General features: G+C 35.0%; 3 protein-coding genes across 4 annotated transcripts; 1 reads left to right on the forward strand and 2 right to left on the reverse strand.

Moving 5' to 3' along the window:
- Positions 1-1,520: 1,520 nt before the first annotated feature.
- LOC137711912 (cytochrome P450 78A5) lies at positions 1,521-3,949 on the reverse strand. Its single transcript, XM_068451065.2, has 2 exons — positions 2,827-3,949; positions 1,521-2,318 (listed from the first exon to the last, which is right to left on the reverse strand). Exons 1-2 carry the CDS (start codon positions 3,814-3,816, stop codon positions 1,704-1,706), a joined length of 1,605 nt encoding a protein of 534 aa, XP_068307166.1. The 5' UTR covers positions 3,817-3,949; the 3' UTR covers positions 1,521-1,703.
- Positions 3,950-10,141: 6,192 nt separating this feature from the next.
- Positions 10,142-12,744, reverse strand: LOC137713725 (Mitochondrial transcription termination factor family protein). The gene is made up of 2 exons (XM_088684053.1): positions 11,233-12,744; positions 10,142-10,697 (listed from the first exon to the last, which is right to left on the reverse strand). The coding sequence occupies exon 1, from the start codon at positions 12,651-12,653 to the stop codon at positions 11,286-11,288; it is 1,368 nt and encodes a 455-aa protein (XP_088540179.1). The 5' UTR covers positions 12,654-12,744; the 3' UTR covers positions 10,142-10,697; positions 11,233-11,285.
- Positions 12,745-15,889: 3,145 nt separating this feature from the next.
- LOC137713643 (RHOMBOID-like protein 12, mitochondrial) lies at positions 15,890-19,675 on the forward strand. Of its 2 annotated transcripts, none has more exons than XM_068452968.2 (8): positions 15,890-16,466; positions 17,553-17,673; positions 17,920-18,039; positions 18,181-18,291; positions 18,502-18,546; positions 18,987-19,091; positions 19,177-19,218; positions 19,401-19,675. In XM_068452968.2, the coding sequence occupies exons 1-8, from the start codon at positions 16,051-16,053 to the stop codon at positions 19,488-19,490; spliced, it is 1,050 nt and encodes a 349-aa protein (XP_068309069.2). In that variant the 5' UTR covers positions 15,890-16,050; the 3' UTR covers positions 19,491-19,675. The 2 variants fall into 2 exon arrangements, with proteins under 2 accessions (XP_068309069.2, XP_088540187.1); XM_088684061.1 differs by having other exon boundaries at positions 15,935-16,466; positions 19,365-19,675.
- The last annotated feature ends 1,861 nt before the right edge of the window (positions 19,676-21,536 follow it).

The raw sequence follows: 21,536 nt of genomic DNA on the forward strand, positions 1-21,536 counted from the left end.
TCGTGAGACTTGAGAGTAAGAGGACTAGGAGGAAAGGAATATATAGGTAGGGATATGGGGGTGTGAGTCGAGTGATAGAGAATCGGTTGAAGGCCGAAAAAGCATCTACTTGCATGCACTGATGTGGATTTATAAGGAAAAAAAAAATATAATGTTAGTTTGATTGGATATTCAAATCTGTTTCCATCTTTTCTTTATAGCTGGAAAAAAGAAGCAAAGCTTTTGATCACAGGCATATCTTTCACCAAAATATATTCTTGAGGAAGGAATTGGATCTCATAAAAGAGGGTGAGAGTTGAGCCGCATCATTGTTTGGTTTAGGTTCTTATTCCTCAATCATTTAAAACTAACGCATTACAAATGATCAAATTAATAAAAAAATCTAGGAAAATATTCTCTAATTTTATTGTATATAATCTTAATTAAGGAATCGTAAACCTTAATTATTTTTTATATTCAATTTTCGCATTCAAAAGGCTATATCCGATATCGATCATAAAGAAATGCTAATAGAAAGCATGCAAAGAATAAAGAGGAAGGGGAAGGCCAATGTTACACATACACAATGACAGTTGAAGTGAGAAACCAAAGAATAAGATTGTAGATGTGTTTCAAATATTTTATTTTCCTGAAAAAAAAATGATAGTTAAATTTAACAAGATGTCATTCGATTCTTAACAAAAGTCACCTCGATGCATGTGTTGAGGGCAGTGATGGATTCAGAATTTGAACTTTTGGGTCTCAATGTCAAATTACAAGTTTTTTTTTATACAAATAAAGCGTGAAACACACACAAAAAAAAAAAAAAAAAAATGTCTATTCAACTAAGACATTTCATCAAACACTTGGTGGTTTTATTGTCTTCGGCCAAACTATGTTGTGCATATGTCAACAAATATTCATTATTGCCAAAGCAATCTGATGAGTGATATCGAGAGTATTTGTCGAGTGTTGTTGATGCAACATGTATGCCTAGTAAACATTATATCCAATACTTGGTAGACACAAAGGGACATGTACCAAATATCCGGAGGGTCCTCAAAAGACCTTCACATGTATATTTCTCGGACTATGGGTGATCTTGGGACTACCTAGATCCCGATTTACATCCACCCTAATTGGGGGATCAATTGATTGCACCTAAAATCTCTTCCTTTTTTTTTTCTTCTTTTTTTTTTAAAAAAACAATAACAGTATTGTTATAACGTTAATAGAACGTATAAACTTCACAGCTATCATGTTGGATGAATCTAAGGGGTTGTCAAACGAGAAAGACTCAAAAGCATATAACAAGATGAACTTATTGGTGAATATGTGAGTGTGCCAATCACGAGAAACATCAAGGAAACGCAGCCAGCACTCCAAAATATGCTAATATGATTAGGTCCTCTGCATTAAATAATGAACGTTCCATTATCATTTCTTTGCCCAGGATCAATTCACTCGGGTGCAGCGATACGTTTCTCTACTCTCAAATTAAAATTAATAGTGAATTTAAGCAGAGAAATTAAACAATGAAATTAAGATAAAAAGCTAGCATTGCATATTGATGTATAGACAAAAACTGCTTACATGGACAGTGATACACATGCCCTAGATATAAGATAGGATTAGAACCAAACCCAAATGTCTTGATCTCCACCACAAAGCAACCCTAATTTAACCAACATATTTAATTATCAAAAGTACATAGAAATTGTTCTTCAAATCACAACCCTAGGAACAGCCTTGCAGACAAGAGAGGTCTTCATTTCCAGAGAAAGCTTCAAGGTCTCAGACAAATCCACACCTGACTGACCATCACAAGGGACCCACTTGAAGCTTTGGAGCAACTGACCAAGCCAAAGCTCAACAGTTGCCAATCCCATGGCTTTACCAGGACAAACTCTTCTTCCAGAACCAAAGGGAGCCAACCTTAAATCAGACCCCATGATTGGAACATCTTCATTAATAAATCTTTCTGGTTTGAACTCATTAGGGTTTGACCAGATTTTCTCATCGTGTGTGATTGCAAACATGTTGACCATGGCGGTGGTGCCGGCGGGGATGAAGTGGTGGTCAATGTGAGTGTCATGGATGGCAAGCCTGGCCCAGGACAAGAGGGGTCCTGGTGGATGCATTCTTAGGGTTTCCTTGACTATGGCACGGAGGTAAGGAAGCTTAGGGAGGTCGGAATCGGATACGGATCGTGTCGGAGTGCCTACAACGGCGTCGATCTCGGATTGCGCCTTGGCTTGGATATCTGGGTGGAGTATCATTCTTGCTAAAATCCACTCTAGGAGTATTGCCACTGTATCAGTCCCTCTGAAGATCATTTCCTGGAATCATGAAAGAAAAACGTTTATTGTATAATTAATCACGTTAATTATGTTGTTTTAAATGGATTGGAAAATAGAAATTTTGAAACATGAGAGTTCTATAATTTGGTTCACAAAGGAGAAAATTAAAAATTTTCAAGCTTGGACAAGAAGGAAAATGAAAAAAAAAAAATTAAAGGGTTAAAGGGTGAAGAATAAAAGCTCAACTAAGGAATTTAGCAAACAAGAAATGAATAAAATTCTCTTTAAAAAATGTTGTTGTTATTGGTATTTCTAAAATAGTAATTTTGCACTCCAAACTAATAAAAACACAGAAAATTTGTAAAGAAAAAGTGCAGAATAATAATTTTAGAGTAACAACAACATAAAACCTTATAGAAATAATTCCATAAAAATATTCCTATAATATTCCTAGTGATCATTGAAACTGGAAAACCTAATGTGCAAACGTTACAAATAACTAAACAACCTAATAGGTTTTTTCTTTTCAAAAATCAAATTAACTTACCCACAGAACTGCAATCATATCAGAGTCACTGAGTTTGTTCTCCTCCAAATCAAGAAGCACATCAACAAAATCACCACTTTCACGATCAGTACCCAAAACTCCATTATTTTCATCCCTTTTCACTCTATGCTCCTCTATGATTTTCCCAACAAAAGCATTCACCTTTGCCACCAATTTCTTACACCTCCTCCTCACACCTTGCAAGTCCAAAAACCCCAAAAGAGGAAAGTGATCACTCCAATTGAAAGTCCCAAGCAACTCATACCCTTCACTCACCAACCCCTCAAGCTCAAAACCCTCACCATTTCCACACCCTAATTCTCCACCAAACTCATAGCTCCTCCCAAACACACTCATCATCACATTGTTCAAAGACCCAAAATGCAACACTTTCCTAACCTCCACCTCACCACTCCTCTCCATCAAACCCTTCATCTCCTCCACCATTTTGCACCCGATACTGTCTCGGAACAATCCGAAACTAGCAATACGCTTCGGGTTGAACAAATGGGTGGAGGATATTCTCCTCAAGTTCCTCCAATACTCACCAAAAGGGGCAAACCCCATTGCTTTGTGGAACAAAAGCTCGTAAGCCGATTCTTTGATGGGTCGGTCAGCAAAGGCCGAGCTGTTCAAGAGCTCTTTTGCAGTATTGGGGTGGCTGGAGATGACAAAACGAGTAAACCCTACTGAGAACGCCATTAGAGGTTTGGCCTTTGAGGTCTCAGCAAGCTTGGCTAGAACTCTGTGAGTGAGAGAACCAGTGAAGGACAAGACCAAACCAAGAATAGGAAAGCCGGAAGGACCTGGAATGGCGGTTTTCGAAGGGATTTGAGCTTTAAATTTGGACAAAGCCCAAGCAAGGCCACCGGGTGAGAGCCAAAAGCCGAAAACAAAGATGAAGAGGAAGAGACAGATGAACAACTCCAAGCTCAAAACTGATGAAAACCCAGTTGGTGGAATGAAAAGAGGGTTGGATTCCATGGACATTTTCTTGACTCTTGGTCTTTTTTTTCTCGGTGTCTGTTTGGTTACTCAGAAAATGAGCGTGACAATGAAAAGCCAAAGCTTCGGAAACAAGAAACCAAGTGGGAAATTAAAAGCTGAGAGGGATTGTGGTGGTGGGAGAAGTGAAATAAGAGTGAGTTTATATAGAGAGTGAAGATGTCTCTTTGCCGCAAAGATTCGTTTTTACTGTAGGAATATAATTGCTCCCCACCTATTTATCACCGTTAATTAATTTAAATTTCGAAATATGTATAGTGAATAGACACTAATCTTAAAATTTAAACATTTAATAAATAAAATAATAAATTGGTGAGCAAAACTGTATTTTTTTTCACAGTGGTTAAAATGTGCCGTCTCTTTCGATAAAAAATTATGATTCCTGTATGCTTTTTCATATTTCTTTCAAACTTTAGCTTTTGGACATCATATGGAGGGATTTGGGGAATATTGTGTATGTAGGAACAATTAAGCTAGTTGACGACATGATGGAGCGCCCATATGGCATATGAGAGGTCGATATATAATGTCATAATCAATTTGATAAGAAAATCTTAGCCGTTCCAAATGTTAATTTTTCACACCAGAATGTGGACCTAGGTGGCCTTCATTTTTGAAATTAATTGAGTTTTATTAATTTCATTCATTTGGGTTTAACTCCAAATTAATTAGTTTTGTTTTAGTGTGCTTTTATTTATTTGAGAGTTTTATTTTTAATTTTATTTTATGAAGACAGTTTTGCTAGAATTTATTTGAGTTTTAATAGTTCACTATAATGGTCATGTTATTTGTGACGCCTCATAATTTTTTTTTTAGAACAAACGACCGTATTTACATTAAGAAGGTGGAAGAGTGGACTAAACCTTACAATGGGTTTGTCATAATAATGTAGTTCGACTTCTCCTTTGACTATAATCGAACTTAAGACCTTTCACTTACAAGTAAAGAGGAGTACTACCAGACTGTAGTACTAAAGAAATTTCACTTAGAACTTCACCTTTGCCTCATATAATTAAGCTAGTGAAGCCACTTAGTACTACAGTCTAGTGGTCTTCCTCTTCATTTGTAAGTGAGAGGTCTTAGGTTCGATTCTCGTCAAGGGCGAATTTCAACCACATTATTGTTAGCCCATTGTGAGGCTAAGCTCACCTCCTCTCCATTAGCGTAGATAATATCGTTTTTTCAAAAAAAAAAAAAAAAAAACTAGTGAAAATATGTTTTCCTAGCCTGTACCATTAAATGTTGTAGTATTAAAGAAACTTCCCTCATGTGTATATAATTGAAAGAAAAAAAAAGCTACTAAAAAAGGAAATATATATATATATATATATTGTAAACAAGAAATTTTCTGTAACAAATGAAAAAAAATATGTGTACAAAAATAATACTTTGAATTAATAAACTTAGGGGTTTGACAAAAAAAATAATAATAAACTTAGGGTTACGATCTTTGTGTAGCTATTCTTTTACAAGACTACCTTTCTTATTCGATCTCCAAAGTAGAATTCGATCCAAGAGTGGTGGCCACTTGATCTTGAACTTGAATCGATTGCTTGTGATTCTTCAAGGGATGTTGAAGTTTGTTATGGAATGAAATGGGACCACAAAGAGTTTGAAGTGTGGTGGGTGACTTTCGGATTTGGCTGTGGATAAATCGGCGCATGTTTGATGAATAACACAAGAGTGTTCGTGTATTTGGTGTTTGCTTTGGCCTGAGAGCTTTCTAATTTCTACTAAGGCTTGAGCTTTCTTCGTTTCTCTCCAAAATCCTCTTTGTTAGAATGAGCGTATTATTTATAGGCTCATTCTAAATCCCGTGATTTGTGGGGTTAATTTTCTGATTTCATTTAATTTGAGCTAATTAGTTAATTTAAATTTTTATTAAAGAAAAATCTTCAATTTAAAAAATAAATCCTAAATGATATAATTTGATCAAACTAGGGTTAATTTGTCCAGTTTTGTACTTTATGTGATTTGTTTGATGACGGATGTTTCAGATGCAGACACGTGTAATTCTTGATAACTCTTTTTTTTTTTTTTTTTTTTGGAAAAAACTCTTGATAACTCATTAAGTTTACATGAGTCACATGTCATGTGTGCAATTTAGGGGGATCCATATATGGTGCGCACCACATAAACCTTGACCAATCGAAGTTTAATTTGTTGGTGAACATTAATTTCACTGAAATTTTCACGTATGACACTCCAGAGAATACTTGAAATCGATTTCCTCTTCTGGTTGACGAGGGTTGGTTTCACCTATACTTATCGATGAATCTTTATGTGATTGATCGAGCACATAACCAAAAAGAATGAAAAACAAGTAAATACAAGGGCAATTTAAAAAAAAAAAAAAAAAAAAAAAAAAAGGATTTGTTGAGTACATCTGTAGGCCTTTATTCAAAGCAAGCTTTCTTAGGCCATCTTCAACCGACCCGGCCAAAGGGCCATAAACAAAAAAATAGCCAGTTTTGACACGAAAACCATCTCCAATCAAAGACTAGGCCAAGGAGCTCGTGGGCTCCACCCAGCCAAAAATTGGAGAACCGGCTAAAGGGTTGGCCAAGACCACCCAGCCCAAACACATGCTACCTGACGTCAAGTAGTTCGATTTTGAGTGCCACTTTTTTTTTCTATTTTTTTAGACGAAATTTTAAAAAAAAATTTTAATTTTTTTTTCCTATAAATACCTAAGCCAATTCTACCCCATTTCTCACATCATTTTTACCATTCCATACTATATTACCTCATTTTATTTCAATTCTTCACCAAATTTTCACATCCTTTTCACAAGTGGCATTCAAAATATGTCTGAAAATTTTATTTTAATATGGTAGTTTAATTCAATTAAAGTAATAAATTATTGAGGGGGCTAAAAAAATATTTCCTTTAGTTGAAGATGGTTTTTTGTGAAAGGGCTATATTTTGGACTATAACCCCGTCGGTTGAAGATGATATAAAATATTACATGATACTGTTCATTAAAAAATAATTTCTTGCAGAACTATAAGGCTAAACGTAGCCTTTAATCTTCTTTTAGTTGAAGATGACCTTAGGAAGACGGACGTTTTGGTTCATTTCTGATTCCAGGTACCGCGTCTGCATGCATGTGACGCCAAATATACAGTCTGCCACCCCTAAGCCCTAGCTAATGCATGTCTAATTATTTTAAGGAAAGATATCTAGGAGTTACCACTTACCACCTTATAAAAATGCAAAACATATTGTCAATGACTCGAATTGATGATTGGCTACCAGATTGCAGCTTTAGAATTTAGACCAAAAATATCCTAACCCAACCGGTAATTTCCTCTTACTTTATGTATAAAAAGAACTTACTGGTTAAATAAATATATAGAGTAATATATATATATATATATATATAGAGAGAGAGAGAGAGAGAGCCAATGTTTTTTATGAGCATTGCTGCGCCAAAACAGCATTGCTGTCTGTCTGCCAAACTAAATCTGGCCAACTAATGCTGCATGCTTATGCTTGATTCTATTTGTATGAAATTGCATGCATGCATATATATATATATATATATATATATATATATAAACTAAGTGGATTAACTCCTGGTGGACGGTAATGTGTTTGGTATGTTTGGTCAATGCAATTTCGAAATCGTATAAGGAGATTTGTTTATTAATTTAGTCCTAATGTACATGTGAATAGGGTTTTGCCTCCCATGTTTAGTACTAAGATTGATCCTACGCTGTTGCACAATAACCCTACAAGTGGGGTTTCCTTGCTGTATAAGATGCACCTTATTGGCAGACAACATTTAGACATGAATGTAAAAGTTTTCAGTCTTTTGACCATGTTAAGTATTGGAGTTTGGTGAATGGGTTAAAATAAACAACAACAACAATCAATTCTTATTTCACTAAGTGTGGTCGGTTGTATGAATTATAGAACGTCACCGCGCTCGGTTTTGCATCAAGTCGTCCGTTAATTCCAAGTACTCTCTATCTTTTCTTAAAGTCTATTTCAAAGTCTTTTTATATTCTTTTGCCCTGAGCCTCCGTCTCATAGTCGCACCTTTTTTTGAAACATCTATAGGTCTTTTGTTCACGTGTCTAAACCATCTTAACCAATTTTCTCTTATCTTATATTCAATTACAGCCACTTCTACTTTATGTCGTCAATATTTGATTGGGCCAAAATAACCACACACAAAAAAATAAAAAATTCAATCCTACTTTATGGGTCAAAATGATCAAAAAAAATTATTCCTATATAATCAGTTTTTTAATATTTGATTGGTCTAATCAGTTCAAAAAAAATTCAAATCTAATCGTTATATCGTTAATATTTGATTCATCTAATCATTTTAGTCAATTTTCTTTGAAAAAACAAAGTTAACCAAATCGGTAATCCATAATTATAGTAACCGAAAGCACATCTTCCTTCCAATCTTATTCTGTTAAAATATTGGATATACAAGATTGCAGCTGTGATATTCTTCCTAGATAAACGTATAGATTCTCTGCAAACAACCTGCGGACAGTATGCATATCTGTATGACCAAATGTTGAACAACGTTGAAAAAGCCATGTTCATCGGTGTGCTACTTTTGGGTTAAATAAGAGGATCTTTACAGCTCGATTTTGGTAGAATCTTCATGGGGACATTTACTTGCTTTCTAAGTATGGACCGGGCAAATTGCCTACAAGGTATCATATGCATATCTCAATTTGTACGTTAGATCTTTATTCTGTTAATTACCACGGTTCTGATATTTGCATGACGTGTGTGTGTATATATATATATAGGGCTCACTTGCACATTAGAATTCACGATGGTGATATTTCAAGTTAATTATACACTAATTATATGGAGAAGTTAAATATAAAGTGGTGTATAATTGGCTTGAAACACCGTCACAATGATATTTATATTGTAACTGGTAAGAGCATCTTCAAATGTCAAAATATACACATAAGCTATAACAGTAAAAAAAACAACACTAATATTCTCCAACCGAAGTGCCAAATCCTATGTGGCGATGACATGGATTGACAGCAAAAGAGGTTGATGTCAAATTTAGCACCTTCAAATGTTTTTTTATTAATTATTAAATGTATTTTATTAATTTTTATTTAGTTTAATCATTTATTATAATTAATGTTGAGTTGACTGATGCAATTATCATACTTTTTTCTATTTTTCAATCAAGAAATGTGAACAGATTACTAATTAAACTTTAAATGTTCTTTATTAAATTTTAATTAGTTTAATAATTTATTTTATAAAATAATAAAATAATAATTTAATTTGAAATATTGGTTAGAGAACAAAACTTTAAAAAATAAGTGCCACATAAGCTATCAAAATTTAAATTTTGTGTTCAAAATTTGAGGAGATGGTCTAAGCAGTTTACTAACTTCCTGTCATTTAACTAAGAATTAAATTTGAACTTCGTAAATACCTCACAGTTTTCAACTCATTGTGTGATATTGACTTTAATGTTAGAATTCAAACTTAAAATTCTTGTTGACTATGAAATGTTATTATAGTTCGTCTTGGAACATCTCTAAAGAAGATACCAAATTTTAAGTGGAATGCGAACTAGTCATTTTTGAAAAATTATATTTCTCCAACCAAACAAAGGTGACCTGGATTGATAGCAATGCTTCTAGCGTAAATTTTGATGCTGCCTGAAATTTCATTTTATTTGATTATTAATTGGTAGGTCTCATCATCCACTAGAATATAAGTTTTTAAAAATAGTTTTACTGTTTATTTTATTTTAAAGTGGGTCTCACCAACATACCGGTTAAAATATAATGAAATTTGACAATATGTTTCGGAATGCCACATCAGGTATCAATAAGATGGAGTTGCTCTTATAATCTGTAGTGCTGTAGAGCAATGTTTTTCACTATTTTTTTTTCAACTTCTGGACAGTTTTATTTTTTTTATTTATTTAATTCAAAAATCAAAACGTAGAAATACGTGTGAATAAAAAAAAGTTGATAGTGCGAAAATAATTATTAGCCATTAATTAGGGTTTTTTCCAATACAAGCAGAGGCGTAGGGCAAGCTCCAGCACAACATCATGGGAGACATTGTGGGCTTCTATACACATGTTGATCTTGTGGCATTTTATTAACAATATCGCTTATAGACTTATCTGCTCTCTCATTTAGGTTTGTAATATTGTCAAGATACATCTCCAAGTCGGTTTACAGACTCGTTTGGAAGTGTTTTTTAAAAATAGTTGAAAACACTTCTGATGTAAATAGTTTTAGCACTAATCCTTAGCAAAAATGCAAGGAAATCATGAAATTCGAACCCAAAAATATTCTCGCTAAATGTGCTTTCTGTAATTTTAAAAATACTTCCAAACAAGCCTACATTTTCCGTAAGTACAAATGCAAAATGTGTAATAGTTTCTAAGCAGAAATATAATACAAGAGATGGTCCGTAAAAATGACAGGTATTGATAAAAAAGACCAAAGCCGAAGACATTCCGAACCACCGGACTTGAAACGATTCCATACACGATCAGCATCCATCTGCGGAAGAAATGAATCCGCGGAAATAATAGCCGATTCAACCATTCCATCAGCAAGCTCCGAACATCTGCTTATCCTTGATGTAGTTTTGTTCATTTCCTTTGAACCCCCCATTTGCAGTCCTCACCCGAAGCAAGGTTTTCAAGACGTTATACACTGAACATCAAAGTTGTTGCACAAGTTATCTTCTCGATATCCCCTCAAGATTTGTGGACCTCCGGAAGCCAATCACGGTAGCCAAATCCAATAGTGTTGATTGAGCTTGTATAAGTGATCAATCTGTTGCTTGTACAAATGAACATTCAATTTGTTGTCTGAACCAGCTTCTTCATTCTATATCGCCTTGAATGCAGAACACATGATAAGTAGAGTGTAAAATAAGTCGCAGATGAATGATGACGAGGTAATGCAATCAATAGGAATCAGAGAAGTCCATGCTGACTCGAAGTTATTTGCAACAAGCAGATATCAGAACACGAGACACACTTAAAGAAGAAGCAGAGGGTAGACAGGTATCAATTCCTAGGTTCCACAACAAACAGGATCCAAAGGAATCCCTAGCCCTTAAGTTCACTTTTACGTTGTATAATCTTTCTGCCAAAGATATTGCAATCGTTCATTCATCCAACTCCCGGCATATGCAAAAATCACTGCCACTTTTCTTCAATTCAATAAAGAATGGAGTGCAATGGATGGAAACTGCTAACTCCGTTAGCAATGCAAATCTTTAAGCTTTCTTAAAACTTTCTGCAGGCAGCATAAAAGGCAAAGTGCCAAAAGCCAAGTGTATACCATGACTATGTCTACCATGCACCAAAATAACTTCATGCCACCAACCATTTTTCCATGAATTCAGATTACAGACACAAAAGTCTACCTGATAAAGTCCTCAACTTGGAGGATGACAAATGGCTCAAAAACGGTGCAACACTAACCCAGAGATTTCATAAATAGCTTTGTGTTCGTCACATCTTCTTTGGATTCTGGATACTTTTGTGGCTTGAAAAGTTTCCATAGTCCAGCAGGATGTCGGCTTTGAACTTTAACATCTCCTGAATATCTCCCAAACATTTTTTCACAGTCCGGATATGGCTTGACGTACAGGTTATAGAATCTAAGCCTGCTAGGCGTGATCAAACCTCTTAACCCCACCTCATAACCAAGCCCGCCTTTAGATCTCAAATACTCGATCACATTGTACCGAGGAATGATCTGCTTCTCAAAATTCACACCCAAATACTGTGGAACTTCAACCAAACAACGGGTACTGAATTTCATCCTTTGTATTAAAAACTCAATCTTCCTCTCAATTTCCCCCACCTTATATATAATTGACCTCGGTTCCTTCCACAACACCTCAAAAGCCTCTCTACGAATCAACCCGTATCCGCACAAGCAGTCAACTCTCAACTTCACTTCAAACCCAGCTCTAAATTCTCCCTCACTGAAAATCTTCTCCTTGATTGGTACCCTACACTTCAAAGTCCTCAAGAATTCCACACACTGCGAAAATTCGCCCAATTCCATGCCAAGAATTCGTGGCTCTTTCATTATCTCTGTCCTAATCACATCCTCGCTAAAACCAAAACCTTTAAACTCACACAGCAATGGCTTCAGCCTATCTTCAACCCCAAATCCTATGACCCCAGGAAAATATTTTAGAACCCAATTAATTTCATCCCTCGAAATTCCAATTCCCTCCAAGAATTCGATTCTCCGTTGAATCTCCCTCCCATTCATCAAAACCACTCCTGGAAACCCCTCTAAAACCTTAATAACCGTGCCATCCATAAACCCTAAACCCCTCAAAACCTCCACACTCCTAAAAACCCCATCTGTGTCAATCTGAAACCTCTTAGATTGTTCCAAAACACTCCTAACCAACAACGGGGAAGCACTCAAAATCCCCAAAGATGAAAAATCCTTTTCCCATTTCTTCAGAAACTGAAAATCCAAAACCCCAGGGCAGTCACAAATCAAAGAAACAAGGGATTTCTGGGCGATTTTGAAGGATAAAAGAACAGCCAGAGACTTCTCTAATTCCTGTAAGTTGGAATTCAATAAAAATTGATGCTTTGAGAGGAAATTGTGCAGCAGAGAAGATGGGAAGCCGTACCTTTGGAGCAGAGTGGCAAGGGAAATCTGTTTCCGGTACTGGGATTGCTGGGTAAATCTGGGTTTTGCTGGGTTTGTGGAAAAAGATTGGGACTTTTGGTTTGGGAAATTTGGGTTTTGCTTGGCGGTTAAAATGCTTGTGAAGCGTGTAACTGTGGTCCTCGTTAGAACCCTAATGGCCATTTCACAATTCTGGTTTTGGAGCTTGTCAAACGCAAAACTACATGAATAAGTACCGGATACAACGTCACAAGCTACAAAAATTATTGGGTGGTTTGTTTAGGATGGCAACGGTTCAGTATTGGGACAGAAATGTTATATTCATCCTCATATTCATGAAAATTAATCATATTTATAACTGCAAAATAACCATCGGGATTATCCATAACCATATTTATCGGGTAACGAATTTTCAATCGGTTATCAGTTATATCCATCTTCGTAAAAAAAAAAAATTATATCTATCCAATTGACGCACTATGAATTTTAGTAGATACTAATTTTGACATTAAATAACCACATCCAATTACAAAAAACATAACAATATATATTTGAAGTTGTTCATGATAAGCCAATATGATAAATTGGTCCAATAAAAAAGAAAAAGAGGACAAAAACAAATATGAAGGGAAGATAAAACATGTAAACTAAATATATGACAACAAACAAGAAGACAATTATTGATTTAATTTTGCATAATTCTATGGGCTCATAACATATGTAATAAACTGAAAAACTGACGCTAATTGATAATTTGCATGAATCAAATAACATGAAAAAGAATGAAAGATTATCTATTGAGCTTACAACATGCACCAATTTCTTGACAGTGAGACTTTTGAATAGAGATGAATCTAATAAACTTGGAACATTTGATAATTGATATATAAAATGATTCAATGAATTAATTTGGTTGAGCATAAGAATAAGAGTATTGAATTGATGAGGTTGTTGGTATGCCCCATGTATGATGTTTGGTGCATAATAAAAATAGTATAGAGTTTGATGCATGTATAATGAATTAGTACTATATGGATAGGAATAATTGAATATGATGTGGGCATGATTCCAAGACTTCAAAAGGCATAATTGAATAAAATATAATATATATCAAATATATATATAATATTCGGATCGGATTCGGGTACGAATATGGATTAGGTACCCCTATAACCATGTCCAAAACCATAACCGAATAAAGTTAACGGTTTTTTCCCATATCCAAACCATACCCGAATTTTCATATCCAAATCCAATCCATTCGGACGATTATCCACTGTTATCAGGTTTAACGGTTAGAATTGCCATCCCTAGGTATGTTCTGGCGTTGCGGATTTTTTAACCGTTAAATTTTAATTTTTATACTTTTAAATAAAAATTTAAAGGTTAAAATATTCAATTACTCAATTTTAAAAAGTGATTTATAATTGGTTAACTTCTTAAAACATTCTAAATAATTATTTAAAATTTTTAAAACTAGACAGTTATTAGATTCATTACGTTCAGTGATGATATAGACAAATATTAAACATGTTTTAACTCTTAAGTTATCCATGAAAATTTTAATCTCCAACTTGATGTCATTTAGCTAGTGTAACTTGGCTAAAATGGGTCAATTTGGAGGATTAGAACTCTAAAAAGGTCGATTAGTGAAAACCAACTTTAATATTTGTTCACCTTATTATTTAATGTTAATAATATCATCAATAAATGTTGATAAACTGTCACATCCTAATCTGGACTCCACCACATTTCGAGCTCGACTCCGTCGTAGCACGATATTAGGTCTTTGGGCCTCGACCACGCCCTCATGGTTTTATTTTTGGGAACTCACACGAGAACTTCCCAGTGGATCACCCATCTTGAGAATGCTTTCGTCCGAACTCGCTTAACTTCAGAGTTCCAACAGAACTTAAAGCCAGTGAGCTCCTAAAAGGCATCGTGCTAGGTAGAGATATGAATATACATATAAGACTTACATGATCCACTCCCCTGGGCGATGTGAGATGTTATAATTCGCCCCCCTTAAGGGCCCGACATCCTCGTCGACACACTTCTGGCCAGGGATTGGCTCTGATACCAAATTGTCATATCCCGACCCGGACTCCACCACATCCCAGGCTTGACTCCATTGTAGCACGATATTGTCCGCTTTGGGCCCCAACCACATCCTCACAGTTTTGTTTCTGGAAACTCACACGAGAACTTCCCAGTGGGTCACCCATCTTGGGAATGCACTCGTCCGAACTCACTTAACTTCAAAGTTCCGACCAAACTCGAAGCCAATGAGCTTCCAAAAAATCTCGTGCTAGGTAGAGATGGGAATATACATATAAGGTTTACTTGATCTACTCCACTGGACGATGTGAGATGTTACATAAACTCTATAAAGTATGACAGAGTCGAACATGTCGCATGATCAAATAGTTTGACCAAAAATTGTGTTCAACATAAGAAAATCATGAGTGGATCAACTGGGGTAATATCGTAATTTGGTCACTCCCAGTCCCAAGTTAAGCAAGTTTCTCGACTTTTTTGCCAAAATTGTTTTTGAGATTTACATAACACATCACCTTGGTCCCTGAGATTGAAAATCAATAGAAATAGTTCATGAGATTGTTCACCATCCATTATTTTGGTCATTCCGTTAAAAACTCCGTTAAGTGTCCAGAGCTCTTGACTGAAAGTTTGGGCAATTTTCAAAGCTTCATAACTCAATCGTTTCTTAACCAAATTCGACCCATAATATATCAAAATGAAGATAGGAAAGTGTATAACAATATTATACTATTTGGAAGCCCAATGGTTGCCGTATATGGCTGAAAAATAGTCTGAAATGTGATTGGTCCGCAGAAAAACTAAAAAACTCTCCGAAAACTGGATAAACTTTAAACATTCATAACTTCTTCAATACTCAATGAAATTGAGTGATTAAAAAAAAAATCATACTTCTCAACAAGACGAAGAGAATGGTACTTTTCTTAACAGCTAATTCGCCGTGGTTTGGCCGAAAAATGGCTCGAAAGTTGTTAACTGGAGACCCTTTTTTGAATCACTCAATTTCGTTAAGTATTGAAGAAATTATGAACGTTTAAAGTTTACTCAGTTTCTGACGAGTTTTTTAGTTTTCCTGTGAACCAGTCACCTTTCAGGATATTTTTCGACCATCTTTGACAACCACAAGGCTTCCAAATAGGTATAATCTTGTTTTGCACTTTTCTGTTTTCATTTTGATATATTATGGGTTGAATTTGGTTAAGAAATGATTGAGTTATGAAGCTTTGAAAATTGCCCAAACTTCAGGTTAAGAACTCCGAGATAACGGAGTTTTTAACGGAATGACTAAACTAATAGATCTCAGGGATCATTTCTATTAATTTTTAATCTCCATGATCAAAATAATGTGTTATGCAAATCTCAGAATCCAATAAACCACAAGTTTCTCTCCTCCCACATTTAAATTTGCAAACTTTATTCACATTTCCATTTGATTTCAAGAGGGACTTGGAGGGTGCCCTCTTTCTCTAAGCAAGGAACTTCCCAATACCCACCGAAGAGCGCCCTCCATCAAACCTTAAAAATGCAGAGGCTCCTTTCTCTGAAACTAGCCTCCTCAAACCTCCCCAGAAACCTCCCAACCTCCGCCACATCCACCGCCACCACCTCCCCAATCTTCCACTCCCAATGTCACAAAACGTTTTCTCTCGCCAAACCGCCCATAACCCAGAACCAAAACCACTTCTTCAGCTCCTTTCCTGCACTCCCGCTTCGCCACCACCCTCATCCATGGCGGTTGCAGCACACTCTCGCGCAAAAAATTCATGGGTTTCTCTCCAACTCATCACTCAGAAAGCAATCCTTTCTGGGTTTCTCGAATACCCTTCTGAGAGCTTCAAGCAAGAGCCTTTCGGACTGCAGAGTCGGATTCCTCAGAGCCCAATTTCCCAAACGGAGCTTTAAGTTCAACCAGAATTTCACTTCTCATCGGAGTCCATGGTAATGTTTTTGAAGTAATGTTTAATCTGCAGTAACTTTTTTTTATTTGTTCAAATTTTGCATTATTGTGAAATTTCTGTTAGAATGTGTGAAATTGTTTGTGATTCAGCTAGGGTTCTTTGAGTTGATTTGGGATTTCTTATTGGCTTTTGATTTCATATTTTCACGGTTGATTTGACCAGTGAAAAAAAGAGAGTAATGTGGCTGGTAACGGAGAAGAAGGACACGTATCGATTCGTGATTGGTTGGCCGTACAAATATTACTTTTTATGTGCTGCACGCCATTGCTTGCTTCTTGTTCATCACAAAAGCTCCTGCATTTTTTACTGGAAACGTTTGCTTTTGCCTTTTTTGAAAGTTGATTGATGAGAAATGCAAACTTCTGCCCATCTGATGTAATAACGCAGTTTACTGTTAGGAAATGAAAAAAATAAAGAAAAAAATGTTTGAAAATTTTGAGTTTTAACTATAAGGACAAAATAAAAGGTTAAAGGGAATAGTCCCATGATTTTTTAGCGTAAAAGTGTGGTTTTTCGTTAAAATGAAGAGTACCAGGAGTTTTCGTTAAAGTTCCCATGAAAATAATATGTGCATTGCTTTCACTGTTTACCAGGCGGTATTAGAATTACTCAAGTCTACCGGGAGGAGATTCGAACTCGGCCTATGCGGGTTAATTTAAATGTAACGAAGTGTCTGTTTTGTGAGTTTAAAGAGATTAATTTTGGACATTTGTGGTGATTTGCTCCACTCAGAATTGAGCAGAGTTTAAATTCACTTTCTGATTCAGCTTGTTTCTTCGAGTTATGCTATAAAATAAGTAATGTTTCAAAATTTGTCACCTTATTATTGAAGAAAGCATATGAAATCAACCAAATACATGACCTTTTGGGATGGTGATGTCTGTACTCATAGTTTCTATCTAGAAGATTATTTGGACATCCGAATACTTTATTAATTATTTAAAAAGTTCTACTAGACTGCACTGCGATAGAGTGTAGAACCTTGCTCATTCATAACAAACCTTGACCATATGCAGTTGCTATCGTAGTGTTAATCTGTCAGTAACTTATTTTCTCACCTTTGTAGGAGGTCGTGGTTCGGGAGGTTATCGAATAATGAAGTGGTTTTGGGATTGATTGTAGCTAATGTTGCTGTTTTTCTTTTATGGAGGATTGCAGATCGTAGCTTCATGATGAATAATTTTACCGTGAGTCATTCTAAATTTGAAGTTAACTAAATGTCGTCAACTTGTCATATGGCTGTATTTCCTGAGTTCCGACACCTCTTCATGTGCACTCTCTTAAAAGTGAGAAGCAATCCTAAACTTAAGGAAAGATTAAGGAAACAAAACGTTGAAGGGCAAACTCTTTACTGCTGCTAGTACTCTAGTTTGATGACAGAGTGTTTTTCACTTCAATTTCCTGACTTGTTAATTTACTCTTTCTCTAACCAGATTTCATTACACAATTTTGCAAGTGGACGGCTGCACACGTTGATAACTTCTGCATTCAGTCATATTGATGCTGGGCATATCTTTTCTAACATGATCGGACTATATTTTTTTGGGATGAATGTAAGCCTTTTTATGATCGGAATTTCAATACAATCATTACCATACGGCTAAGCTTGCTTGAATTGTCAAATTTTGATAACCATGAAGGGTTATGTTCAATCTGTTTTTATCATCTTTGTCTGCTTTTGGTGCACTGACCAGATTGGAAGAGTTTTTGGGCCTGAGTTTTTGCTGAAGTTGTATCTAGCCGGGGCAGTTGGTGGCTCAGTCTTTTTCTTGGTCCACAAAGCCTTCCTGGCCGCGTCATCGCAGGTGAAATTATACTCAAACTAATAATACTCATTTGAGCAAAGCTATAGTTCATTGCTTTGCTCAAATGATAATCAACAGAAGAACTTGTTCACAGAAGATAATGCTTCTAATTTGCTTACTGAACTCTTAAAATGTTTGGGAACTCCTGGATGGTTTTGTGATTGTACGGTATTAGCTCTTGAGTGTCTCATCACAATCTGCTCTTTGCAGGGCCGAAAGCCATGGAACACAGAGGCGGCAAAGATACCAGGACTGGTATGCTTTCAGAAACTGCCCAGGACTGGTTTTGTGATTTTGCATTTCTGAACAAACCAGGATACTGGCCTAGAGTATAATTTCCCCAAGAAATTTGAACAACCGCCTAGAGAAAGAAAAATTACCAAAGAAACTAAATTATGAAAGATGAGACTATCATATGGTGCCAGAGTTTAGCATCATGCCATGCCGGCCATCCCATTAAGCGTTTTCATGGCAATAGGAATGGGATATTAATTCTGTGGATGAGCTTTGAGTTTACCTTTCTTCTCCTCCCCCTGGCTTGTTTTTATCTATCATTATTTCCCATGCGTAAAGCTAAGTTTCATTTTTCACAGATTGTTGGTATACATTGCTTTGTATTACTTGTTATACTCCGAAAAAGAACATTCAGTGAACATTACATTCATTTCACTATTGTGTCTGTTTGTGACATCCAGGGGGCAAGCGGAGCTGTTAATGCTATCATGTTGCTCGATATATTCCTCTTCCCAAAAGCAACCCTCTACTTAGAATTCATCATACCAGTTCCTGCCATCCTGCTGGTAAGTTTGCTTCGTTATTGTTGTGTGATTGGTCGAGGCTGTTAAGCAAATCCTTGAAAACTTGACCTCTCCTTTTCCATTTCAGGGTATCTTTCTAATTGGGAACGACGTCTTGAGGATAATAGAGGTACGTTGGTTATCTCCCTGGTGTCACTTTCCTTTCTGTGTCTGTGTCTGTGTGTGTGTTTGTGGTGCATTCGTGCCATGAAACAGAGTAGGAGTTGAGAGTCACGGTTATCATGAAACGACTGCCATTGTCATTCGTTATTTCAGAGTACATTTAGTGGTAGCATTATGCTCTTATTGCAGGGAGACAGACATATCTCAGGAGCTGCACACTTGGGGGGTGCTGCGGTTGCAGCCATAGCGTGGGCACGGCTTCGGAAGGGGCGTTTCTGAGTTTTGTTGACGGCTCTGCGCATTAGTTGTGCAACGCGTTGTAGATTTTCTGGCTAGGAAACTTAAGGTAGCCCAACGTGTAGTGAATGGTTTAAATTTACCTAATCATCCATTGAGACAGACTTCACAATATTTCCTGAACTTTACTCCTTCCCATCATATTTTAGGGTCTTTCCTGTGGAAAACGTTTTTTTTTTTTTTTTGAACAAACGATATTATCTATCTAATTTAATTTTTCATTTAAAAAGCGATTTTAAACTACCTAATTTAATTTATTTTATAAAAAATTCCCTTATTTTTTATTGATTGATATTGATATATTAATAAAGATACAAAACAAGAAGTTCTTCAGTTATTTATCTTGTATTCTCTCATTATTTCGCACTCTGGATAAAATTATCAACAGTTTAATTAAACCCTACATTCCAAATTTTTGTATTTTAAAATTTATATAACATCTTAAAAAAAAAAAAAAAAAAAACTAACAAAATATCTAAATAAAACTTTAGTTTTAATGAAAAGTGACAAATAAATGTGTAGTGAATAGTACCAAAAAAAAGGTAAAAATATGATTTTTCGTTAAAAATGAAAGAGTGTTTCTTTAAAATTTTTTCCAAAAAAAAAAAGGGACTTGTCCGTTTGTATTCGAGTTCGAATCTCTCCTTCAATAAATTATATAATTCAGAATGCAATATCCTATTGCCAAAGAAATCGCATCACAATTTTAATGGTAAGAAATATAACAAAATATTCACGATAGAAAAAATATGTTTGGACGTGTGTTGGCATGCTCGCAATAAGTTAAAAAACACTATTTATATCCGTGTTAGACTGCGAAAAGGCTTTAGATTTTTATATATGAATTGATTTTCTTGCACTCAAAGGTTCGTTGTGTACTATATATTTGTATGAAAGGACGTCATAACTTCTGTAACATTCGAACGACGATGCTGAAGTGAAAGTCTAAATGTAACAAACACAATTGCAGTGAAGACATGTAACGTGTCATCATATAACTAAATTTATTCATGAATAAACTAATTTGTATCCATTTAGAGCTAATTATTCTTTTGTTGATTAAATCATGTTGTAATATCTACTAATTAATAAAACACTCATTATCAACCAAAATCTTGTGAATTACTAGTTTAACCCTTTAATTAAATCAGAACATGAATAAGAAATACAGGGCATAAATGTAATTTCACACAACTAAATTTTGCTGTTTTTTTTTTTCAAAACTTCACCTACATGTAATCCTAATATATCTCTAATTAAAAATTAAAAATAAAAATAAATAAAAAAAATAAAAACTTCTCATTCCCACATTCTCTATCACTCTCTTCCTCTATTTCAAAAACAAAAACAAAAAATTTTCTCATTGTGCTCATATGCTAGTTTCTGTAAAAGATAACAAAAAGTTATTTTTATAAATTTGATAGCAAATTACAAACTTTCTTTTTTATGATATGAGAAAGAAAATTTTGTTGATGTTTTAGAGCTTATTTGAATATGTTTTTAAAATGATTGAAAGTGTTTTTGGTGAAAATGTTTTTAAAACCAATCTTTAATAAATTTTAAGCAAATATTGGAAAATCACTTAAAGTGCTTCCTGAAAAAACACTTAAAGTGCTTCTTGTAGAAAGCACTTTAAGTACTTTTGAAACCCAAAAACACTTTTTCTAAAAACGTTTTCAGTCATTTTGAAAGCACATCCAAACGAGACCTTAGTGTAGTACATATCATTTATTTTTTCAATTTTAAATAAAAAAAACAGTTTCTACACACTTATTTTAATTTCTTAATCACCTAATTTTTTTTTAAATAAATCAATTTCCTGTAAATTGTATGTAAAAATCACCTCACCACCTGCGCCTATTATTATTATTTTTTAAAACAAACAATATTTTTTACACTAAAAGGGAAAGTGGTCTCACAATAGATTAGTAATAATGTGATTCAAATTTGTTTTTGACGATAATCAAATTTAAGAGCTCACATTTACGATTAAAGAATATACTAACTAAACCGTACTACGTGGCTTCA

This window comes from Pyrus communis, chromosome 14 (genome assembly GCF_041283825.1).
Source record: "Pyrus communis isolate YQ-2024b chromosome 14, ASM4128382v1, whole genome shotgun sequence".
Taxonomy (NCBI): domain Eukaryota; kingdom Viridiplantae; phylum Streptophyta; class Magnoliopsida; order Rosales; family Rosaceae; genus Pyrus; species Pyrus communis.